At 30.5% G+C, this 23,204-nt stretch overlaps 1 protein-coding gene across 1 annotated transcript; it reads right to left on the bottom strand.

Annotated features, from left to right (window-relative positions):
• Positions 1-22,595: 22,595 nt before the first annotated feature.
• Positions 22,596-23,204, bottom strand: LOC148929285 (uncharacterized). Its single transcript, XM_089069625.1, has 2 exons — positions 22,851-23,204; positions 22,596-22,739 (listed from the first exon to the last, which is right to left on the bottom strand). Exons 1-2 carry the CDS (start codon positions 23,118-23,120, stop codon positions 22,710-22,712), a joined length of 300 nt encoding a protein of 99 aa, XP_088925751.1. The 5' UTR covers positions 23,121-23,204; the 3' UTR covers positions 22,596-22,709.

Below are 23,204 nucleotides of genomic sequence, written 5' to 3'. Positions count from 1 at the left end.
ACTCCATTGTTTTATTCTAAGTATATCTTTGATGGAAATTTTAATATATTTGACTTTCAATGTTATCTATATTGTAGTCTAATTCTAGTTGTCGTGATCAATAGACATTAGTGCTACATGAATATTATTATTAATACTATTTTTATTAAATATATTAAATTTATAGATATTTATGTCGCCCCCCTCCCCTAAGGATACATGATAGAAACTAGAGATGTACATACCATGATTGTTATTATTAGTGCTGGCGTTGATACACCATAATAAAATTCAATATATTTGATAAAAAAATGAATCAAAGGATCGAATTTAAAAAATAAAAAGTATAATTTTATTATTAAATTTTAATATTAATACTTTATTACTTTTAATAAATTTAACTTTATTAAAGTCAACAAATATTTATTCTATTAATTATGCATATATGTATTATCATGATAATAAAAAAAGTTCAAAAATGAACTACAATAAAAGTCCACTAGTTCTTTGAATTTAATTAGAACTCGCACTCCGGAAGGGATCACCTCCTACATTATATTCTACATTTGCTAATACACCATTATAAAGTGGACATGTAGAACCCATAATTATAGTAGAATCTATTTTCAATACAACCTCTCCCATATTTCCTCCCTTTACCATTTTTAATTTAAATGCGTTAACTCTTTTTATAAATAATTGTATTAGTTAATTAGCGTTTCTATATTTTTTATTACGAAGAGAATTATGCTTATTACGAGATCAATTTATGAATTATGAATCTATTTAAACCTAATTAATTAGCCACATACACTTATGATAATGTGAAAATACACTTATTTATACACGAATGCGTTCTTCTTTGCAAAGAAAATAATGTGAAAAGTTATGATATATATACAGTCTAAACAACTTAAAGCACATGAATTTTAGAGTGAAAAATAATCACAACAAAATTTTAAATTTTGAATAAGCCATGCAATATTTGTTATTTTTATATGAATCATTTATATCGTGGAATTTGTTTCAATAAAATATGAAAAATTAAGAAAATAATAAAAGAAATTATTTTGAAACAATCACTAAAAACTTATATTGCCATTTTATATTTTAAAATAATCAAAATACTTATATTATACGTCATCGGTATTTAGCATGTGGTATATCATAACTATAAAATTATGGAGAATAAATCATTTGGCTTAAGTAGAAATCTTAATAATAAATTAGTTCAGAATAAGTAGCAATGTGATATTATTAGTATTTTTAAAAAATGAGATAACACAATTACTTTGATTAAAATAGTAGAAATAGAAAACAAAGAAGAGAAAGTGACGGAAAGGCTAAAAAGATTATGTTAGAAATAGATTTTCTTTCCCTCAATATAAATCCACATGTCCACTTTATAGTGGTGTATTAGCAAATGTAGTATATAGTGTTGGAGGTGATCCATTCCGCTTAGTTCAGAATAAGTAGCAATGTGATATTATTAGTATTTTTAAAAAATGAGATAACACAATTACTTTGATTAAAATAGTAGAAATAGAAAACAAAGAAGAGAAAGTGACGGAAAGGCTAAAAAGATTATGTTAGAAATAGATTTTCTTTCCCTCAATATAAATCCACATGTCCACTTTATAGTGGTGTATTAGCAAATGTAGTATATAGTGTTGGAGGTGATCCATTCCGCTTTCCCTCGCACTATGTTTATAACAATTAAGGAAACACATATAGGATACAGTTACTTCTATTCCCTATATACATTTAATTGAACCTATAAATTAAACAAAATAAAATAATTTAAAAATATCACATATCGTAATTAGATATTATAAGTATAGAAAACATACAAACAATATTTATAACATAATTATAATTTAGAATTTTTTAGTATTTTATAAGTTGAATTAAAATTTATGGTGTATTTTAATCTACTCGGTATAAAATTAATTTAATCAATATCACAATTATAATTTGTAAGTATTTTAAATTAGAAGTTCGAATATATTTTATAATATTGTAAATTTGTAACATCATATAATAAAAAAGAAAAGAACATTTGCACCATGCGATTTCATACTCTATTCTTGCATTTTAAAACACGGGATTTCAATCCATAAAAGATACTAGGAAGTTGATTAATAAATCAAAAAAATATGGGAGAGAGAGGAGAGGTGAAAACTGCATACACTATTTTGGAGCAAAACGTGGAAGAGAGATAGAGAGAGAAATGCCATTTTTTCAGCAACAGATTTTAAAGGATATATCAGTAATATACTAATTTGTTTAAATAATACTACCTCCGTCCACAAAAATTCGTCCCGGTTTGACCGGGCACAAGTTTTAAGAAATGTAATGGAAAGTGAGTTGAAAAAGTTAGTGGATTGTGGGTCCTACTTTTATATATTAGTTTTATAATAGAGTGAACTACATAAATGGTACCTGATATTTCACTTTCGCACGCAAATGATACCTGATCTTTATTTTATATCGTTTTTGGTACTCAGTGACAAAAATAACCCTAGGTACCAAACTTGTGATTATTTTATTATGGAGGATATTTTTATAAATTTCCATTAAATAGTATACCAAACATGTGATTATTTTCATTTCTTATTTCTTTTTTTCTTCTTTAATTTCTCATTTTTTCGTTTTTCTTCATTTTCTTCTTTCTTTTTAGTATTTTATCTTCCTTTTTTCTTTCTTTTTCTCTTTAGTTTATGTTTTCTCTTTTTTCTTCTCTTCTTTTTCTTCTTACTTTTTAGTGTTTTATACATACATCTAATTGCATTCATAATATAAATCAAGAACAAAACACCTATTTAAATTAATTATTTAAAATATTTAAATCAATTAAATATTTTATTAAATTATTTTATACTCATTTTATGGTTGAAACACCTAACTGAAAATATTCAACTCTTAATATCATTATATTACAATTCACAATTTTAAAATTTAAAATTTAAATTTTTATCAAGACTATATTGATTAGTTATTAATTTAATATAAATAATAATAATAATTATTATTATTATATAATATTGTGTGATTCATAATTTAAATAATTATGTTATTATTTATTAATTATAACTAGTTTTTAGTATTATAACAATAATATTATTACAATAATTAAATATAATTATAACTATAAGTATAATTAAGTATATTTGAATGATATTAAAAAATAAATTAATTATTAATTTATAACATCAAAAATAATATTGATTAATAAAAATAGTATAAAAAGTGAAAGAATGAGAGAAGAAATTATAATATCACTTTTGGTACTTAGTTTTGTATGCCCAAAATAACCTTAATGATACAAATGGAAATATGTATTTGTTTAGAGGGCATTTTGGGGTCAAAATTGCATTAGGTACCAAAAATGTGATTTATAGGTACCAAAAACGATATAAAATAAAGATCAGGTACCATTTACGTAGTTCACTCTTTATAATAAAATGTGAGTAGGAATGAGTTAGTGGAATATGGGGTCCACTACCAAAAATGGTAAAAGTAAAATAGGACAAATTTTGGGGGACGAACGGAAATGGAAAAATGGGACAAATTTTCGTGGACGGAGGTAGTAATTAAAATTATGAACCGTTTCAATTAGAGGTGGCCAAACCAAACCGGACCGCCGGTTTCCAACCGGCGGTTCGGAACCGGAACCGGAACCGGACGATTCCGGTTCGAAATCCGGTTACGGTTACGATTACGGGCCGGTTACGGTTCAAAAAATAAGCAACCAGAACCGGCGGTTAACCGCCGGTTAACCGGGAATATGTAGTCGTTCGCCGGTAGGTTCGTAGGGTTGCAGGCGTAGGTCTGAAAAAGGACGGTTAACCGCCGGTTCGTGTCAGAAAACCAGTTTTAATTTTGCTTATGATGACCCCGATGCTCAATCACAATTAGCCGACTTATACGGCTACGGCACAGGCTCAAGCTCAAGGCACACCTCAATGGGATCGGTAAGCGAGTTAGATTTTTATTTGGAAGCACGCCACCATACTTTTAGTGATGCAGGTCCTACACCCGCCCAAATCGACGTCCTAGAGTGGTGGGGAACACACGAGAAAGATTATCCCATACTTGCGTCAATGGCTAAGGAGATCTTTGCAGTCCCGGCTTCCACCGTTGCCGTCGAGTCCGCTTTCAGTGTTGGAGCATGTGTCTTGGACGTGAGAAGAAGCAAACTCTCCGCGAGAAATATGGAAGCTGTGATGTTACTTGATGATTGGGGAAAAGCTGCAAAGAGAGCGCAAGAACCAGATTGGGATGCTCGTGAAGAGAGTGAAGAAACCTTCACCGACACCGAGGATGAAGGTGAAGAATGAAGGCCCAGAGACGAAGCCAGAAACTTTACGTCGGGGGGGCCGAGGCTTAGGTATTTTTTAGTGTTGGCATCGTCGAAATTTTTTTTAGCATCAGCAATGGAGAATTGCAAAAGATATAGTAGATGAATAATGGGAGGAAAAAAAAAAGAATGCATAATAGAAATTAGAATTATGCTAGTACTATATGTGCTTATTATCCTTATAAAACAAGGTGCAAGTAAATTAGAGTAATATAAAACTAAAAGTTGGATATATGCAAATAAAATAGCAGTTAGAGTAAAACTATTAGATATAAAAGTGTAAGAAAATAAAATAAGGATATATTTTTTTTTTATAGGTAGAAGGATTTGAACTTGGAAACAAAAAAATATACTGTAATTAAGAAACTAAAACAAATTCTTGGAAGTAAAAGTGTAAAAATAATGATTTGTTACTTAATGAATTGAATTTTGGGAACATTAAACAAACTCCTAGATATAAGAGTGTAAAAAATAAAGCAAAGAAAAAAAAATGAATTTTAGGCTCAAGGGGGGGGTCAACTTGGGAGCATAAACATGCAAGTAAATTGTGCAAAGGATACAAAAATGAACAATTTGCTGGCTTAGGGATTCGAACTCGGGTAGTGCAAGAACAATGACTTGGGCTAAAACCAACTGAGCTAATCTTTATCTTTGTAATACTAGTATATATATAATAATAATTGTATAAGCTGGGGGGCCCAGTGGCCCACCAGGCCCCATAGTGGCTTCGTCACTGTGAAGGCCAACCGTCGTCAACCGTCAACCAACAAGGTAAGCAAGGTAAGAGAACTACGTGGACTTTGATTCCATAATGCAATTGAGCATTAAGGATACGTAGGCACCTCAACTTAAATTTTAAATTTAAGTTGAGCTCAAGTCCTTTTCCTTTTATTTCTTTTTTTTTCTTAATTGTTTCAACTTTACTTTTAATATGTTTTTTGTAAATTGTAATTTTGTACTTATTTAAATTTTAAATTCAAGTGTATAGTTGTATTGTTGTATTTTGTAACTTGTAAGTTGTAAGTTGTAACTTGTAATTGTATTGTAGAAATTTACATTCAAAGTTTCAAATCAATAAAATTGCAATTATTTATCGTTATCAATTATCTTTGGATTTTACTATAAAATTTAAAAGTTATAACTATAAAATTTAAAAAAATAAAATAAAAATTGAACCGGAACCGAACCGGAATCGGCCCGGAACCGGAACCGCTGAAAAACCGGCGGTTATAAACCGGAACCGGAACCGGAACCGGCGGTTAAACCGGAACCGGATAACCGGTATCCGGACCAGTTACGGTTCCACCAATCGACGAACCGGAACCGCTGGTTTCGAACCGGAACCGGCGGTTTTTGAACCGTGGCCACGTCTAGACTTTCAATATGTGAAATGTCTAAAAAATCCAACTATGTACGTAGAAATTATCTACGTTTATCACTGTTCTAAATTTAATGACTAAAATAGCTGTTAAATCAGAAAAGGTGACAAAAAACCCGAAAATAGTGGAAAATTATTTTAAATGTGCTTAAGTTTTTGTCTAAAAATTTCTGATGATATCATTTTTACTGGGTACCGGAAAATACAAATTAAACGTGACTTTTTTTTTAGTTCGCTAATCGAATAATTATATCTAGAAAGCTCAATAATATATTATCGGAACCATATGCAATTTTTAAAATGCATTTAATTTGTGATAATATTGAAAAATCCTACTATTTGAGGCACCCAGTAAATAAATCTGAAATGTTTTTCTGTCGGTTGTGACGGTGTTCTACAATAAAATCTTAGTTTATTTGTCCAAGTTAATAATTAGTGCCAGTAAATTAAAAATATTCTATGCAAGCATTAGATATTAATTTTCTCTGATAGAATATAAAGTGGAAGAAATTAAATCAAATAATATATTCAATTAAGTTTGACAGATTGGAATTAAGACAACTATTATTTTCAATGATTCACCTACTACTAAGTCAAATTTTCCCTTTTATGAACGATATATGTGTCAGGCACATATGTGACTAAAAATTCTATAATTGATGGATAAAATTTCAAAGGGATATTGGTTCAAAAAAAAAAGGTGAACTTTAGTCGAATTTTAGTATTTTTTATGAATTTTAATATTGATCTAAAATATCACAAATTCTATATTTTGTTTGTTATTTTTCAATCAAATCTAAACAATATATCTTTGGTCAAAATCTTATTCAACGTGGGCAATTATGAAATGTTTATGATATTTTAAATTATTTTTTAAGTTCGTGACAAGTAGGACGAAAAATTATGTAGAAAACCACGTTGATTTAGTAGTGCCAAGTAGGATAAAAAATGCACGGAAGTTGGTCGGATACGGTGTTTGACCTGCCATGTGAAATAACAAACAAAATGTAAAGTTTGTGATATTTTAGACTAATTTTAAAATTAGTAGAAAATACCAAATTTTGGCCAAAATTAATGATTTTAATGACAAATAACTCAATTTCAAACGTACACCAGTCTCATCAATTATTTTATAGAAATATTATTATTCAAAAAATCGTCAACCAATTGGATTTTTATTTTAAAAAATTATTTGTATTCATTTATATTACATTATTATAAGAAAATAGTGGCGAGTTGCACAATATATAATATAAGTTAAAATAAAAAAAAGAGATTAAATAATTATGACCGTTACTATTGAATTATCTATGGACTATTTTTTTTTGGGATATTGACATCTAATATCACGAAACTTTCAAAAAGTTGGGTTTTTCCCACGAACTTTAAAACTGGCAAATAATATCACGAACTTTACCCCGTGTTTGTTTTTTTCCCACAAATGAAAAAATTCCCACAAATAATATTATGTACCGATTTTTTTTTCGTAATTTCTCGACAACAATTTTGAAAGTCTCAAGTTTTTCAATTTTTGAAGATAGTTTTTCTTGAAGCACACCCTCCAAAATTTTCTTCAATCTATTAAAATAACATGAATTTTTTCATTCGTGGGAAAAAACAAACACGGGGTAAAGTTTGTGATATTATTTGCCAATTTTAAAGTTCGTGGGAAAAAACCAACTTTTTGAAAGTTTTGTGATATTAGATGCCAATATCCTTTTTTTTTTTATAAGATTTGAAAAATATCAGAGGTTGGTTTGGAGATTAAAGGTCGCAGGTATGTTGCTTGGTAAAGCTCGGGGTTGGACTTTTCTTTTTCTTCCTTCTCCTGTGGTTGGCTGCGTCTAAGGAATGTGGATGCTTGGTTGCTCGGTGTTGGTCAGTGATTTGTGTGTCTAAGGCTTTGTTAGTTGTTTTCTGCTGTTTTTGCTTTCTTTTTTTCCCCTTTTTGTTGGATCTTTGCTCACCTTCTATGGTCTGAGCCTTTTTTAAATAAATCAAAAAAAATTATCCATGGACTATTTAACTGGCTAATTAGGAATTAGGATTATTGCATGACCTGGAAGGTATAAACCACTTTTATAAAGATGTCAATAAAGAGACCTTTATGATTATAAAACTAATGGATTGATTAGAAGCACACAAATTTTGAGTCAAAAGATATTAGTCCAATCTTCAACTACCTTAAATGAAACGCATGCAGTCCTCCTCGAATTGGCTCATAATATTGTTTGTTTATTTGTATTTGATTAGTTTGATTTTTCAGACTGTTTTACCCTAACCTATATACCCATTAGAACAAGATTATCAATTAGCAGTAGAAAAATAAAGCAAGCTCATTTTCAAGAATCATAGGGCATTAGGGCTAGTGATGTTAAATGCTGTTCTTTGTTTTGACTATTCCGAGTCTAATGCTTCTAGTGGTACGTATACATTTTTTTGCTGGTTGATATAATGTGCTAATTAATGCAAGATTAGAGAGATGAATATTAGTAGTACATGATTGTAAATAATTAAAATTTTTACTCAATATACCTATCAAGTGTGAGGATATTAGATATATGTGCAAAAACTATTAGAAGTTGTATGCTAATAATCAAACAGAGGCCTGATCATAGTATGTAATCTATAATTTATAAATTTCAAAAAAAGGATTAGACTATACTATAGATTACTGATCATCCTAATGAAATTTGATTTAGAATACACATTAGAATATGTACTAATTAGATTAACTTAGTAATCAATCAAATTAAAGCCTTAAAGATTCGTTACACGATATTAATTCTCCAATTAAGTTTACATTTATTTATCAAATTTGTCTTAAGTCAACAATCTTATAGTAATTGTTAATTTTGAATCTAGATATATGGATTGATTTTAGCGTACAATACTTAGGTTTAGATTCACTAATCCCTGTAGATAAGATACCCTTAGCTTAATGTTATAATTATACTACTCCACTATTCACTTGCGGTAGTATTTGCAGGTAAAATACGCTGCATCAGTAATCAACAGAAAAAACAATTTATAATACATAGGTTGAAAATGAAAATTTAAAAGAAGACAGACATATTGGAATCCTATGTGAACTGCAAAAGGAGGATTGGACTTACTGCCAATTAAAAACTAATTCTTTTACTATATATTGAATATGCACGCCACAAAATCACGCGTATATAAGTAGAGTATAGTACTACTATATATTATAAATGTGATCTTAATTGAATAATATATACCGCAATATAAAAAAGACAAAAATAGAAGAAAGTGCAACTTCAATAATTAATAAAGTAATACTGTAGAAAATGAGAGAGTCACTAAAGTTGGATAATGTCCATTAAGTTCAAGCCACGTCTTAATACATCTATAATTACTACACCAACTTTGACATAAATCCAGTGGACGATGAGGTCCGTGTGACATTTAGTTACGTGGCCTTTCTCTTAATTGATCATTTGATTAACGAATAATTTTGTTTTAAAAAAAAATGAACTATATAAATAGATATGGTTGTGACTTGTGCAATAATCATAGAGTGCCCTTTAGTTTGCTAGTATATTAATTTATTTATGATGGTGATCAAATTTGTTTATGAGTGCAGGTTGAACTACTATTTTGCTGCGGTAATCATATTGATGTTGTTGATGATAAGTTTATCGTGGGGCAGCATCCATCCCTCCTCGGCAACGCTCAAAGAAGCATCGAAGAATATTCGGAATCGCCGGTTGGCCGGTAACGGCGTTCCTCCGTCGGGTCCGTCGCATAGAGGACACCAAACACATGATTAAAAAGTGAGTGTTGTGTTTAAATTGTAATGCAATATGAATGCCGTGACGCGTTTGGTGTATCAATCTTGCGTTGTAATTAAAGGGAAATGTTTTTTTTATTGTGGTGCTAATTAGAGAAGTGAAAATGAAATTTTTAGAAGATCAATTAAATACTCATTAAAAAAAAATTGAAGTTAAATATGAAGAAACTTAACATGTGACATAAGATAGCGAATTTTAAATGCTGCCACTCAAACCACTATAAATATTTGAGAATAGAAAAATAAGAAAAATTTAGTTTGCCTAAAAGGAAATAGGAAATCTAGAAGAGGTCGATATCGCAGATTAAGAGGATGGACTAGGGTTGGAAGGAGACGAGGATGTGACAAGAAGGTTGAGCCAAGAAGAGGAGGGAGAGCACGGTTGGTGTCAATAGGGTTGCGGTGGAGGATGTGAAGGGAGGTCGTCGAGAGAAAAGTAAAAAAAGTGAAAAAAGGATAAATGGATAGAATGAAATGGCTCGAGTTGGATGAGGAAGAATTGAAATGCATGGTTGTTTGTCACTACACATATTTAATATTCTACTATATCTAAATTTCGTGAAAATAATATCTATTTTGAATTTTTTCAGTACACTATTTTGTGTGGGAATAATTCATATTTTTTTTTTATCTATTTTTATAAATTTTATCCATTAATATCTTAAATCTTAATAAACATAGATTGTCAAGTTATTAGAAATTGTTATTTATTAATATTATAGTTAGTTATATTATTTTATTTTATTTTTTTGTTTTTAAAAAAATATCTCGCTAAAAAGGGTACAAAATTATTTTAGTCAGCTTTTAAATTATTGAATGCGATATTGATTTGTTATAGACATGAAAATTATAATTCTGACTGTTTGTTATATAAAATTGAATAGGAGTGAAGATCAATAATAAAAAATATTGAGATTTAGATATTCGAGATTAATTGAAAGTTCAAATATTAAATTTGGTTCATTTTTAAAAAATTTCTATTTCATTTTCTCAAAAAACGGATAAAGTGGCTTGACTTTTCAAAATAAAATAAAATTGGAGTAAGAATTATGTTTATATATATTATCACATGCTTAAGTTGCTAGAAGAAATAAAATTCAAAACTATATTCCAAATACAATGTGTACTACTAAGTGTCTGAATGCATACATTTGCATTTCTCATGGGTCGTGGGATTTTGTTGGAAACTTGGCTTGAGCTTTGTATGGATCTAACCAATCTGGGCCACTATTTAAATGGTGAGTCATTCGTCTTTTATATGGACAAAGCCTTTCATCTTTAGGGCATCTAAAATGGGAGGCCCTAAGCGACGCCCTGTGCACCGCCACGTCATCATTTTATCCTCCTCCTATTCCACCTGCAGTGGGGCGGATTATAGCCCGCCCTAAGCGACGCCGTAAACATTTTATCTATTATTTGAATATTTAAATACTTTAAAATTTGAAAAACTAATTTCATTTCATTAAAACTCAAACATTACAATACGAAATAAAAAAAAACTACAATTTCTCAACGGCGGCGGTTGTCGGTTCCAAATTTTTGAAAAAATTCAAAAAAAAAAACGAAAAGCGTTCCCATCGTCCGCGTCGTCCACAGTGGCGGACAATGCGACGGACGATGAGTATCCTCCGCGCATCGTCCGCGATGCTACAGTGGCGGACGATGCTACGGACGATGCATCGTCCGTCATAGAGGTGGCCACGGTTCGAAAACCGCCGGTTCCGGTTCGTCGAAAGCTTGAACCGTAACCGGCCCGAATACCGGTTATTCGGTTCCGGTTTAACCGCCGGTTCCGGTTCCGGTTAATAACCGCCGGTTTTTCACCGGTTCCGGGCCGGTTCTGGTTCAGTTCCAGTTCTTTCTTTTTTTAAAAAAAAAAAATCTTAGAGTTATAACTTTTATTGCAATTCTATAGTAAAATCCAAAGAGAATTGATAACGATAACGATAAAGAATTGCAATTTTATTGATTTGAAACTTTGAATGTAAATTTCTACAATACAATTACAAGTTACAAAATACAACAATACAAGTACAACTTAAGTAAACAACTAGAGAGCAAATTGAGAGAATGAGGTAGAGAATAGAGAATTGGAGATTGAGAGATAAATACTTGTTAACACAAGAATGAGGTGAGTAGAAGTGATGAAGAAACGGGTATTTATAGATGAAAAATGGGAGAAAAATCTGATATTAAAAAAAAAAAGAATTGAATTTCAAATTTGAAAACGGTCGAAAACCGTCGGTTTGTGTTAGAAAACCGCCGGTTTCTGACCGAAAATCGGCGGTTTCCAACACTTTTTCAGACCCTACGCTGCAACCCTAGACGCCTACGCCTGAACCCAGCCCTGAACCGTCGGGAACCGGCGGTTTTGTGTCAGAAACCGCCGGTTTTCCGACACAAACCGGCGGTTTTCCGGCCTTTTTCAGCCCTACGCCTGCAACCCTAGGAACCTACCGGCGACAGCTACATATTCCCGGTTAACCGGCAGTTAACCGCTTAACCGCCGGTTCCGGTTTCGTATTTTTGGAACCGTAACCGAACCGTTATAACCGTGAAACCGGATTTTGAACCGGAACCGTCGTCCGGTTCTGGTTCCAGTTCCGACCCGCCGGTTGGGAACCGGCGGTTAACCGACGGTCCGGTTTGGTTTGGCCACCTCTAGTCCGTCACATCGTCCGCCCCATTGCGGATGCCTTTAAATTGTTGTAAATGTCGATGTATTGATGAGAAGGCGTATTGGCCAGCCTTCTCAAGTCTTCTGTTAAGTTTGAAAGAGAAACATATTCTATTCGCACTTTTATAACACAATAACTCAAAGCTCACGAGATTTGCATCACACACATCTTTAATTAGAAGAATTGTTTTCTACATTTCTAGAATTCTATCAAATTCAAATTGACACCAACGGGCTCGAATCGAAAAATTAATTATAGTAGATCCATGTGCATATCGAATTGAAAAAATAATTATAGGAGATCAATGTATATCCAACTTTTCTTTCGGAAGTTGTACTACTCTCTCGACTCACATTCCTTTTTGGGAACGTCCTAAGATAAATGAGTCATTTCCTTTTTAGGTATTCTCTCTATTACTTTTTCTCTCTACTTTATTAACTCTCTTACTTTATTTTCTCTCCATTTACTAACAAAACCCCATTTTCTTAAATCTCATGCCGAAAAGTTTATGCTCACTTATCTTGGAACGGAGGGAGTACTATTTTATAAATTAAGCGAAATCTATATATGTACGTATTTGAGAACGATTGTAAATGAATATATTTGCATCCACTATAATTGGAGAACAACATTCTTTAAAGCATCTTTCCACCTACTAATAAGGTGTAATGTGTTTGTGGCCCGGAAATTGCACTAAATACTTCGATAAAAGTTCAATTTGAGCTATTCTTTACAAAAGCTACCGACAACATATAGAGATGGCAAAAGAAGTCCCATTTATGGGATCAATTTAATATTCTCTTCTTCAACACTCATACTCCATATTCACAAACAAATCAATAAATAAATACACAAATTTTAGACTCAACTTCCAAAATCACGCAAACACATACTTATTGCATATAGTATTTCAATACATCAGTAACTACAATTCATCATTTTCATGTGGTCATCAAGAGCTAACCACTTTCTGTCCCACCCATTTAAAGAATAAGCTTTCACTACAATTCATAGACAAAAAAATAAAATAAATGATTATTCTGTACAGTTTAAAGACACCAAAATTCCTATTACTAATTCAAAACCAAAAAAAAAACTTTCGTGATCAACAAAACGATCCGAAATTTCGGTCAAGATGGAATCGCAAAAAAAAAAAAAAACTCAATTCTTTCGTAAAAAGAAAAAGAAAAAAAGGCATTAATTAATATATTTACGTTGATGAGTGCTAGTGGCCCATGCCGGGGCTGGGGACGGAGCGGAGAATCCGATCCACGGCGGCGAGATGGCGAGCGATGAGCTTCTCGTCGGTGGTGTCTGAGTGGCCTCTCTTGGTCGGGGCGGAATTCGGTACGTTCCCCTTCGGCAGCGCCGCCAGGTACAAGCTGCCCTCCACCGCCAGCAGTTTTCTACCGCTTGTTGAGGAAATTAGGGTTGAGAATAGGAGAAGAAGAGAGATGAAAATCAATGATTTTGGACTCATCTTTTTAGCTTATAAGAGAGAGAGATGGATTAAGAAGGAGAGTACTCTGTGTTGAGAATTGAGATATGTATATATATATACACAAGTCACAACGAGAGAGGGAAAGGATCTTGGGACTCAAGGTTGTTGGACAAAGTCAAATTTGAACTCACCTTCTTTTTTTTTACACTAATTTATTTATTTTTAATATATTACTAGTAATTTCATATTTGGAGTGGCGGCGGCGAGTGATCCAACTAATTTTACCGAGATTTGTGCTACTTATCCGTAATGTAGTGGTTAAGCTTAATTACGGCCCTATTTTGCGTTTACCATTATAGTGTGTATGATCATCAATTCATTCTATTTTTCGGAGGGAGGTAGATTTTATCAAATACGAAACTTTATCCATTTCAAGATAAGATGTGATGTTATATCACTCTTTTTAAGCCTTGAAAAAGGGAGGAGAATAGGTTTATTTACGAATGCATACGTCGTAGAGATTTGAGTAGACGTTTAAGCCTCTCTACAAATGTCATTTTTACCCAAAATAACTGAAATTTTCATTTACTATAGTACATGGTAAAATGACTACTAATATTTTATGCGCCAATATAACATCTGTAGTACAGATCTGATCCGAGTCATTGAATTTACTTATTTATTTTAAAATATAAATGTTTATTAATATTAATATTAATCATAACAAATGTCACTTTTTTATTTAGAATATTGTGATCTTTATTTATAAAAATAACTTTTCTACATCAATTACTAATTTAGTAGTACCTCAAAAAAACACTCAGTCGTTTTTAGTTTTTAATGCAGTATTTTGTACTCCCTTGCCTCCAAATTAGTTGAGGCATTTCTTTTGGACACGAAATATAAAAATTGATATTGTTAAAAATTAAAATGATGAGAGTAAAATAAGAGAGGAAATAGAGTAAGATGAATAAAATTAAAATAAAATACTATATAAAAAAGGAGAAAGTTTTTATCATAAAAGGAAAATAACTCAATTATCTTAATACAGTAAAAAATGAATAGTATACTCAACTATCTTGGGCGGATGTATAAAAATAACAACTTCTTTAATAGATTCATGGTGAGGAAGAGTTTAGTTTAATTTTTGTCTAGGCTGTATTGGGAAAATGCGATTATGATAGAGTACCAAAACCCCCTCCCTTTCAAGTTAATTACGATATCTCACTAATTAAGTTATCAAATTTAAAACTTGGAAGCATTTTTTTTCTTTATTTTCGAGTTTAATTTATACACATGTATAATTAATTTGTTGATGGTCAGCATTAAAATTGAAGCATAGTATATTTGAGATCTTTTATAGCAATATAATTAAATAAAAAAATAGAGGGCCCTATGAAAGTGGAAGGGATCTGGTAACCTAATAGGTGGAAAATTTGCAATGATAACGAACTTAACACTTGTTAGTGACACTGCTTTTTTAAGCTAACCACTTATTACAACATAGTACCTCCCATTAACGTAGTATTTTGATCATAATTTAGTACCATTATTTTATAAATTTAAATTTTTTTGATAACACGTCTATCTCTTTTTTTTATCTTTTGGCAAGCCGTTAATATAGTTTCATATTAACACAGCAACATTCAACCCAAAAATTGATCATTCTTGAACCTTTTGAAGGTAGATCCATGCTATTGAAGTTTTTAGAGGCTTAAAATTAATGATTAAAATAGTTGTAGCAGGTCCACATCACGCATAGTTGAAAATTAAAGTTAATGGTTCTTAAATAAAAAAATTTAATTTGGTGATAAGGGTGTGCATGCTGGAAATAGTTCGTGAGCCATGTGCATAAATTAGGGGGCTAAGTTGCCGGCCAATTTTCTGACTAATTTAAACTATAGTATTTAATTACACCGAGATTTGACATGGAATCTGAAGTTGAACCTAAGTGTATTATCTATTCTTTAGTTTGCTTTGTTTGATAATTGATTTGATACTTTAATGATAAATATTATAATATTAATACTTAAAAAATTAACCTTGAATTTTATATTTATATATACGGAAAATTGGTCAGAAAAAATCACAAACTTTCATAAGAATCCGGCATTGTCCACAATATAAGTGGTCTTAAAACTCATCAATTTTTCGAATTGTACGGATTTCTCATACTATAGTTTCCGGCTCAAATTTTGCTTGTGTGAAATGCCAAAAAACTTACGTGTAATAGTCAGGGTTAAATTTCATCTTGTGGGAAAGATGAAACTGATGATGATATATGCATGCCCTATTAGTGTCGTTATGTCAAAAATTTTAGTCTAGGAAATTCACACAATTCAAAAAATTGGTAATTTTTAAGATCATTTTCAAAGATTGTGAAAAATACCAAATTTTCGTTAAAGTTCATGGTTTTTCGGCTCATATGTCATACTTTTTACACTATTACTATTTCATAAGGTATGAGTTTAAGCATCTCAATTCTCATAAATAAATATTTTAGATTAAATACGATAAAAATTTATTATTATGTATTTAACTGATTATATGGTAATTTTATCGTTAGAAGCCTGATTAGTCCGTTAGATTAGCGTAAAATTTAAACTTAGAATTGGGATTGAAAATTTCTAACTTAATAAATTATAATCAAATTAACCCACAGTTTGAGTAGAGTTACCCGAATATGAGGTTTATAATATTGCACTTTGCTCAAATCTACCAGTTCTGCGATCCTTTTGAATTGATGATGTGTTCGACAATAAAGACAGGAGTGACGTCACAAGAAGATCAGTTTTTGAGTAATGATAAACAACCAAATTTTATACAACCAAAATAAGATTATATTAGTAATTTTGATGTGTTAATTAAATATTAAAATAATAAATATAGTTAGTTAACAAATTAAAAACACTTTATTAGTTTTTGGCCTCATTTTCAATTTTTTATTTTTATATTTGAATTATTTCTTTATTATTTTTCAAATTTAAAATAAAATATGCATTAATTATATTTTATGATTAAAAAAATTTAAAAAATTATACATAAATACCATAATATTATGAACGTTACCTATACTATATATATATATCTATATTTTTTAATTAAATGCATAAATAAATTACATTTTTTCTCAAATAAACCAATTTTTGGTTGTATAAAATTTGGTTGCATAGCTTTATTGTTTTTAGTTTTACACTTGTAGTAAGGGCCGGGGAATGGAGATCATCTAAGCAGCCTGATAATTATGCTTTTACACTTGATCTGACGTCTTTTGACGTAGATTAACTACCTCTAGATAGCAATTACTCTTGTTAATTAAGTATCTACACACATCTAATTGTAACTGCATAAAAACATACAAACTAAACTACTTACCCTCTAAAATGACCAGTCATAAATAAGTCCAAAATTAATGTCTTGCTCCACAAGGGATTCCCTAGTCAGTATAGCCTGCAATCCGTGGATTGACTCGAATAGCCCACCAAATTTTTAGGGTTAGGGTTAGAAATTTATAGCCCAATAAAATTAAAACCCGATTAGTCTGCACTCGATTAACCCGCAATATGTTAGGGCCAGATCCGAAAATCCGATAAAATTTCTATTATTTTATTTTTTACTCCTAATTCAACCCTTCATTAATTAATTTTATAATATAGATAACTAAAAAACATAAGTTTCAATTTTATATTAAATATATAAATTATATATTTAATTTTTATTAATATAATAATTGATAAATAAATTAAAAGCTTCAAATTCACAAAAAATTTAAATTTCTAAAACATGCATTAAAATTTCACGAAATATCTTAAATATTAGTATTTGATCATGTTTATGATTGAGTTTAAGTATATATTTCAAATTTATCATAAATAAATATTTTACATTTTACGAATATAACTAATTTTCATCAACATTTATTGGATTGATAGTATGTTAATATTAACGGTTGCAACCCGATTAACCCGATGGGCTAGCTTGAAACCCGAGCTTTAAGGGTTAGGGTTGAACTTTTGTAACCCGAAAGAAACCACAACCCAACTAGCCCACACCCGATTGACCCGCAATCCGAATAGGGTTGACCCGAAACCCAGTGGGCCGACCCGATTGACATCCCTATGCTCCACGCACCATCCATCATTGTCCACCTTCTAAATTTGGATAAAGGTAAAGTAAAGACAAATTGAGGTAAGGTTATTTAGAATTAAAATAGGCACGTTTTCACCTATTTAATTTGAAGAAGTAAATCTTAGAGAAAGTAATTTGTAAGTGAATTATTCTAAATAACATTAAATCAAATTATTTTGTTCTTGTTTCCTAATCGGGTGCAGGTTATTGAAATACACTACAGTACTTAATAAGTTAAATACCATCAGTTCGATTCAATCAAATTTATTTCTTGACAATTTTCCGGACTAATTACTTTGTTTGTTTAAATTTGTTTTAAAAAGATAAAGAATATGAGAGATACTCTATAATACAACTCACTTGTGTATCGATTTAGTTATTTAAATTAAGAAGATGCAGTGATTGATAAATATTGAAAAGTACGGAGTATTATATCCTATCTGTCTATGAAGATAGTTCATTAGTACACTTAAATATTCGTATTCTCTGTAAACTGTGAATTGTGAAAAATGATGAAATTATAATTAAAATTATAAATTTTCCCCAAAAAAACTTCAATTCAGCTAGGTTTTGAACTTAGCAAATTAATAAATTCTTCTTAATTTTAACAATTCATATATTAAAAACAATTACTAATTCAAACAGACACAAAGTCACAAACATATAAAATTAACCCACACATGTGGTAGTTAATTTGTGCATCTGTGCACAAACTTTATAGCCCTTCATTAAGAACCTCGACTTCATAAGCAATCAAGACACTGAAAAATTCTCGCCCTACATTTATTAATAATATTAATCATTAATGAACAGATCAAGACTTCTCGTATCTAGTAAGAGTGATACTGAATATCGAGTCCACTAAAAATAAACATAATTATATATGACATAAATTTTAATCTAGAATTGAAAAAGTAAGGGAAAGAAAAAAAAAACAAAGCGATAAATAGTGGATTGCATAGTATTTCACATTATTAATACTAGTACTCCTTATTTAATTGTTTACAGCTTTCCATATTTAAAAAGTAGTCTAATTTTAGTGGACAATTCAAATTGGTAAAAGTCTTTTATCTGTGGATGTAATATATTATGAATATTCAGTCAAAGTATTTTTTTTTTTCAAATTTTATAGAATAAACTTTAAAATTTAAATTATTAATATATATTAAAATACAACAATTAAATAGAATTTGAGCATTCATTGGAATTATAATTTAATATATATACTAAAAATTCTTGGGTGGCCTGCCATAATTTTAACTGGACTTGCTCTAGCCCCAAAATAGTGCAACTCTTGACTTATCAATTTTTTTTAAAATCTTTTATTACTCATGTCGTACGTCATGCAACGAGGTCAAGCATAATAGCGAAAAACTTAATCAATGGAAAAATAAAAACTAAACAAATATTCAGTTAAAACATTAAAAATTGGTATTTTTCCCGCAATTTTTTTAAAAGATACTCTATTCAGATGGCAGCTTAATTATGTGGCATACCATATCGTTGATACAAACAATAACATAATTCAATTAATTCAAACAAAATTATGCAATTTTGTCATAAAACAGAGTATAAAATTTCACTACACTAGTCAAATGTATCCCATTAAATAAAAACTCTCTAAATAATGTGTATTCAAACTGATGTTATACTTAATTCACTAAAAAAGTAGTACTCATATTTAGCAAGTTACACTAAGATTTAATTAAATTTATTAGTAAGTCATACTTCATCATGTAATGGTGTTAAAGCAACTTAGACCATCTCCAACCATGCATACTCCAAAAATGAGTGTTAGTGTAGAAATCTTTTTCAATTATACACCAAATTCAAATTCATTTTTGATGTTTTTGTGAAACTATACCAAATATAGTGTTACTGCAATAATTTTGTGAGACAAAAACCCAAAAATGGTGTAAATTTTAAATTTGGTGTAATTGATTGGAGTAAAACTACTCTTCAGCGTGATGTATACTAAAAAATGAGTTTAAGTTTGATGTAAATCGTTGGAGATTACAGCCGAGTCACATCTGTTCAATGCAAGGAATTTATCGAGAGAGTGTGACTAGAATTTCCATCCTAATTATGAATTATCCCAATTATCAGTGATCCTTCCTAACTTGGATCATAAGATTTCGAATTTAGAGAGTAGTGGGGCGCATGTGTCTTAAAATGCCTAGATTGTCGGCGTCAAAAGTGAGAGCATGTCAAGGCGCTCCACTCCACCATGTTCCGCCTCTATGTGCCTCTACTCAGACAAATCAAATAATTAAGATATTTTTATTTTTATTGGATATTCCTCAATAAATGATACTTCCTCCCGGTCTGTGAATAGGATTTTCATTTTTTTCATTTTAGTCCATCTATGAATAGAATTTTCAGTTACTACAAATAGGTAATAAGGTCACACATTCCACTAACTCATTCTACTCACATTTTATTTAAAACTAATATATATATACAAGTGAGATCCTTATTCCACTAACTTTTTTCACTCACTTTTCTTAACATTTTTTAAAACTCGTGTCGCCAAAGAATGAGACTCTTAATGACAGACGGATGGAGTAATTATTAGGGTATTTATTTGTAAATTATCTAAATTAATTTAAAGTATACTATTTCCTTAATCTAATATCCAAATTGTAAACTTCTGTAGAAAAAATTAACACCGCCACTTCTGTCCAATCCGTCTATATATCATAGTCTAAATCTCAATTAATAGATACATTATCATTTTGGTCTAAATCAATATTGTTTTCGATGTTGATCCCGTAGTTCCAATTCATTTTTTTAAATGGTAAATCAATAGAAAGTTTTAAAGCCTGCGTCACTGAAAATTCAGGTTTTTTTCTTTTTAATCTATGTCGTACATGTTTGTTTGAAAATTGCAGAAAAGTTTATCGACATTATATCTGAAACTATACTAAGATTATTAAATGAGTCCATGTAATAAGGTCTTCTACTTACTTGGGCCTTGTTCGCAGTTTAATTAACCGGGCCTTGATAAAGGACAAAACTATATACTAGTAGTATTTGGGATAATTACTATATATAATATGTTTCATAAATATTTTAAAAGGGTACAAAAAGTTTTGCATCCATATAAATAATACAAAATATTTCATTAATTTTTAAATTAATATAAAAATGGTTAAGTGAAGCGAGGAATTTAAGAGAGAATGTATGATTTATATAAACTAAAAAACTTTTTATACTATTAATTTGGAACATCAATGAAAGATTTTGTATATAGAGTGTAATTATATCTACATGCATAACCAGACAACAGAATACAACTGATTTTTTATTATTATTATCAAGGGTGTCTATCGGCGGATCGATTGACTATTCCCCGTGCTGATTAGTAGAAACTCCAATGGATGGAAAAGTTGGCCCAATGATTGAAAGCTGCTTCATAGCCAAAGATAAGGATACATCAGAATTTTTACCTGAATCCAAGCCAAACTTCTCTCTCAAAATTTGGTCAAAAGATATATTTTCATAATTTAGACTAGTGTCTTGGAAAACAATGAAATTTAAATCTTAGATAGAAACGTTTGTTTTTTATGCATGGATTTAACTGAAAATGTATGTTGTAGTAGTAACTAGTAAGTAGTTGTACTCTCCATTCTACTAAAAATGACTCATTTTCCTTTTTGATTTGTCTCATTTAAGATGACTCATTATTAAAAATGGAAACACCTTTTATCTCTATTTTATTCATTCTCTCTTACTTTACTCTCTCCATTTAACACACAAAATAAAGTTGCAATAAAGCTCGTGTCGCTCAAAAAATGGGTCATCTTCCTTGCGACGAAGTGAATAGAAGATATGGGTAAAGTTGCAAGCAAGAATTGAGCGTTGTATCTCATGAAATGAAAAGGCTGGCAAAACTTTGAATTTGTTATAAAATTTATGAAAAAGTATATGTGAATATTTTGTTGAAGCATTGCAGACTGTTGCTGTCTAATTCAGTCGACATTGTCAGCATTGTATATATTCCCCTGTTCTGCAATATGCAGTGCCCTTCCCAGATTCTACTCCTAGATATTATGCTACTTTTAAATATTAAAAAAAGAAGAAAAAGATTATGCTTTCGATTTATTGTTAGGGTCGATATAATTTAAAGGTTGCAATTAAATTAGAAATTTAGAATTCTAGTATATCCGTCAAAACTCATTTTTTGTTTACGCAATTCAAATACTTAAAGAATGAGCATTTATTTGAATAAAAATTGTGATTGCAACAAATCAAAAGATGTGATGGTGAGTTCTAAATTATGATTATGACAAATATTCCTGATAGTAATTGTACAAAACAATGGGAGTAGTATCTTTGTATTTATTGCCTTTACGGTTTCTCTTTGAGTGGCAGTACTGCCGGTCGGACATTGGCCTATATATATCATATTCATTTACAATTTGTGTATGACTTGTCGTTGTTAATTTAGGGAGCTACTGTAAACCTTGTTTGTTTCTTTTTGGTATATATTTTATTAAAATATATGACACGGTTTTATTTGTACAATGGTGATGATTTTAATATGCGTGGTGCTAAAAAAATGAATTTAAGATTCTAGAAAATACAGGAGAGCTTGAAATATTTATAACTTCAAGCCAATCTAATTTATATTTATATATGTGCATTTTTTATAGATTATCAAAAATCTCAGCCATGCGATGATATTGGTTTCATACTTTCATTTAATATAATAAGACTCAATTTTTGTCACAAGCTAAGTCTACCCTACTAGTATTCGATTTTTAGCCGCTGACGTGTTTTAACATTTTCAAAACATTGACTCATCAATCGATCAAAAGAAAGAAACAAAACAAAATAAAATATCATAAACAATAATTATAACTCATGATGACGAGTATTGTACAATTCCATTCACAACCATTTCTAAAATAAAAATTTCAAACATCAACTTCTTAGAACCTCTTCGGCGAGCACAAACAAGCCTGCAAAAATTCAAACAAAAATAAAATAAAGATTCAAAGCCTTCCTACTCCCCAACACAAAATTAATTAAAAAAAATTAGTGATCGACGGCAACATATATAAAATACGTACATTGAACGAGAGACGAGATCTTCGTTTCTCATGCATCTCGAGCGCGCTTCTCAGCTTCATGGCCATATCATTATTGGTGAAAATATGACCGGGAGAGTCGAGAAACGCGCTTCTTTGAACTGGAGGAGACCACAAGCCGCTCTGCGTGTAGTCAAAGCCGTATTCGGAGATGTCGTAGAATTTGGAGAGGAGCCGGTCGGAGACTGATTTTGAGACGAGTTGAATCCTTTGGTGATCGGGAGAAGAGGATGAGGTTTCAGAGATGGACATTTTGTTTTTTATTATACCTCAAAAATGTGTTAGTGAAAATAATAGGGATGGAAGGTGGAAGATGGTGTGTTTTTGTTGGGTTGT

The sequence above is a fragment of the Salvia hispanica genome, chromosome 4 (assembly GCF_029641045.1).
Source record: "Salvia hispanica isolate PSC_SH4W2 chromosome 4, Shi_PSC_v1, whole genome shotgun sequence".
Classification (NCBI taxonomy): Eukaryota; Viridiplantae; Streptophyta; class Magnoliopsida; order Lamiales; family Lamiaceae; genus Salvia; species Salvia hispanica.
This window is presented reverse-complemented; position numbering and strand designations above follow the sequence as displayed.

Coding starts and splice junctions, on each gene's coding strand:
- LOC148929285 (XM_089069625.1), bottom strand. CDS start 23,120: ATGTCCATCTCTGAAACCTCATCCTCTTCTCCCGATCACCAAAGGATT. Junction 22,740..22,850: donor GATCTCGTCTCTCGTTCAAT/GTACGTATTTTA, acceptor GAATTTTTGCAG/GCTTGTTTGTGCTCGCCGAA.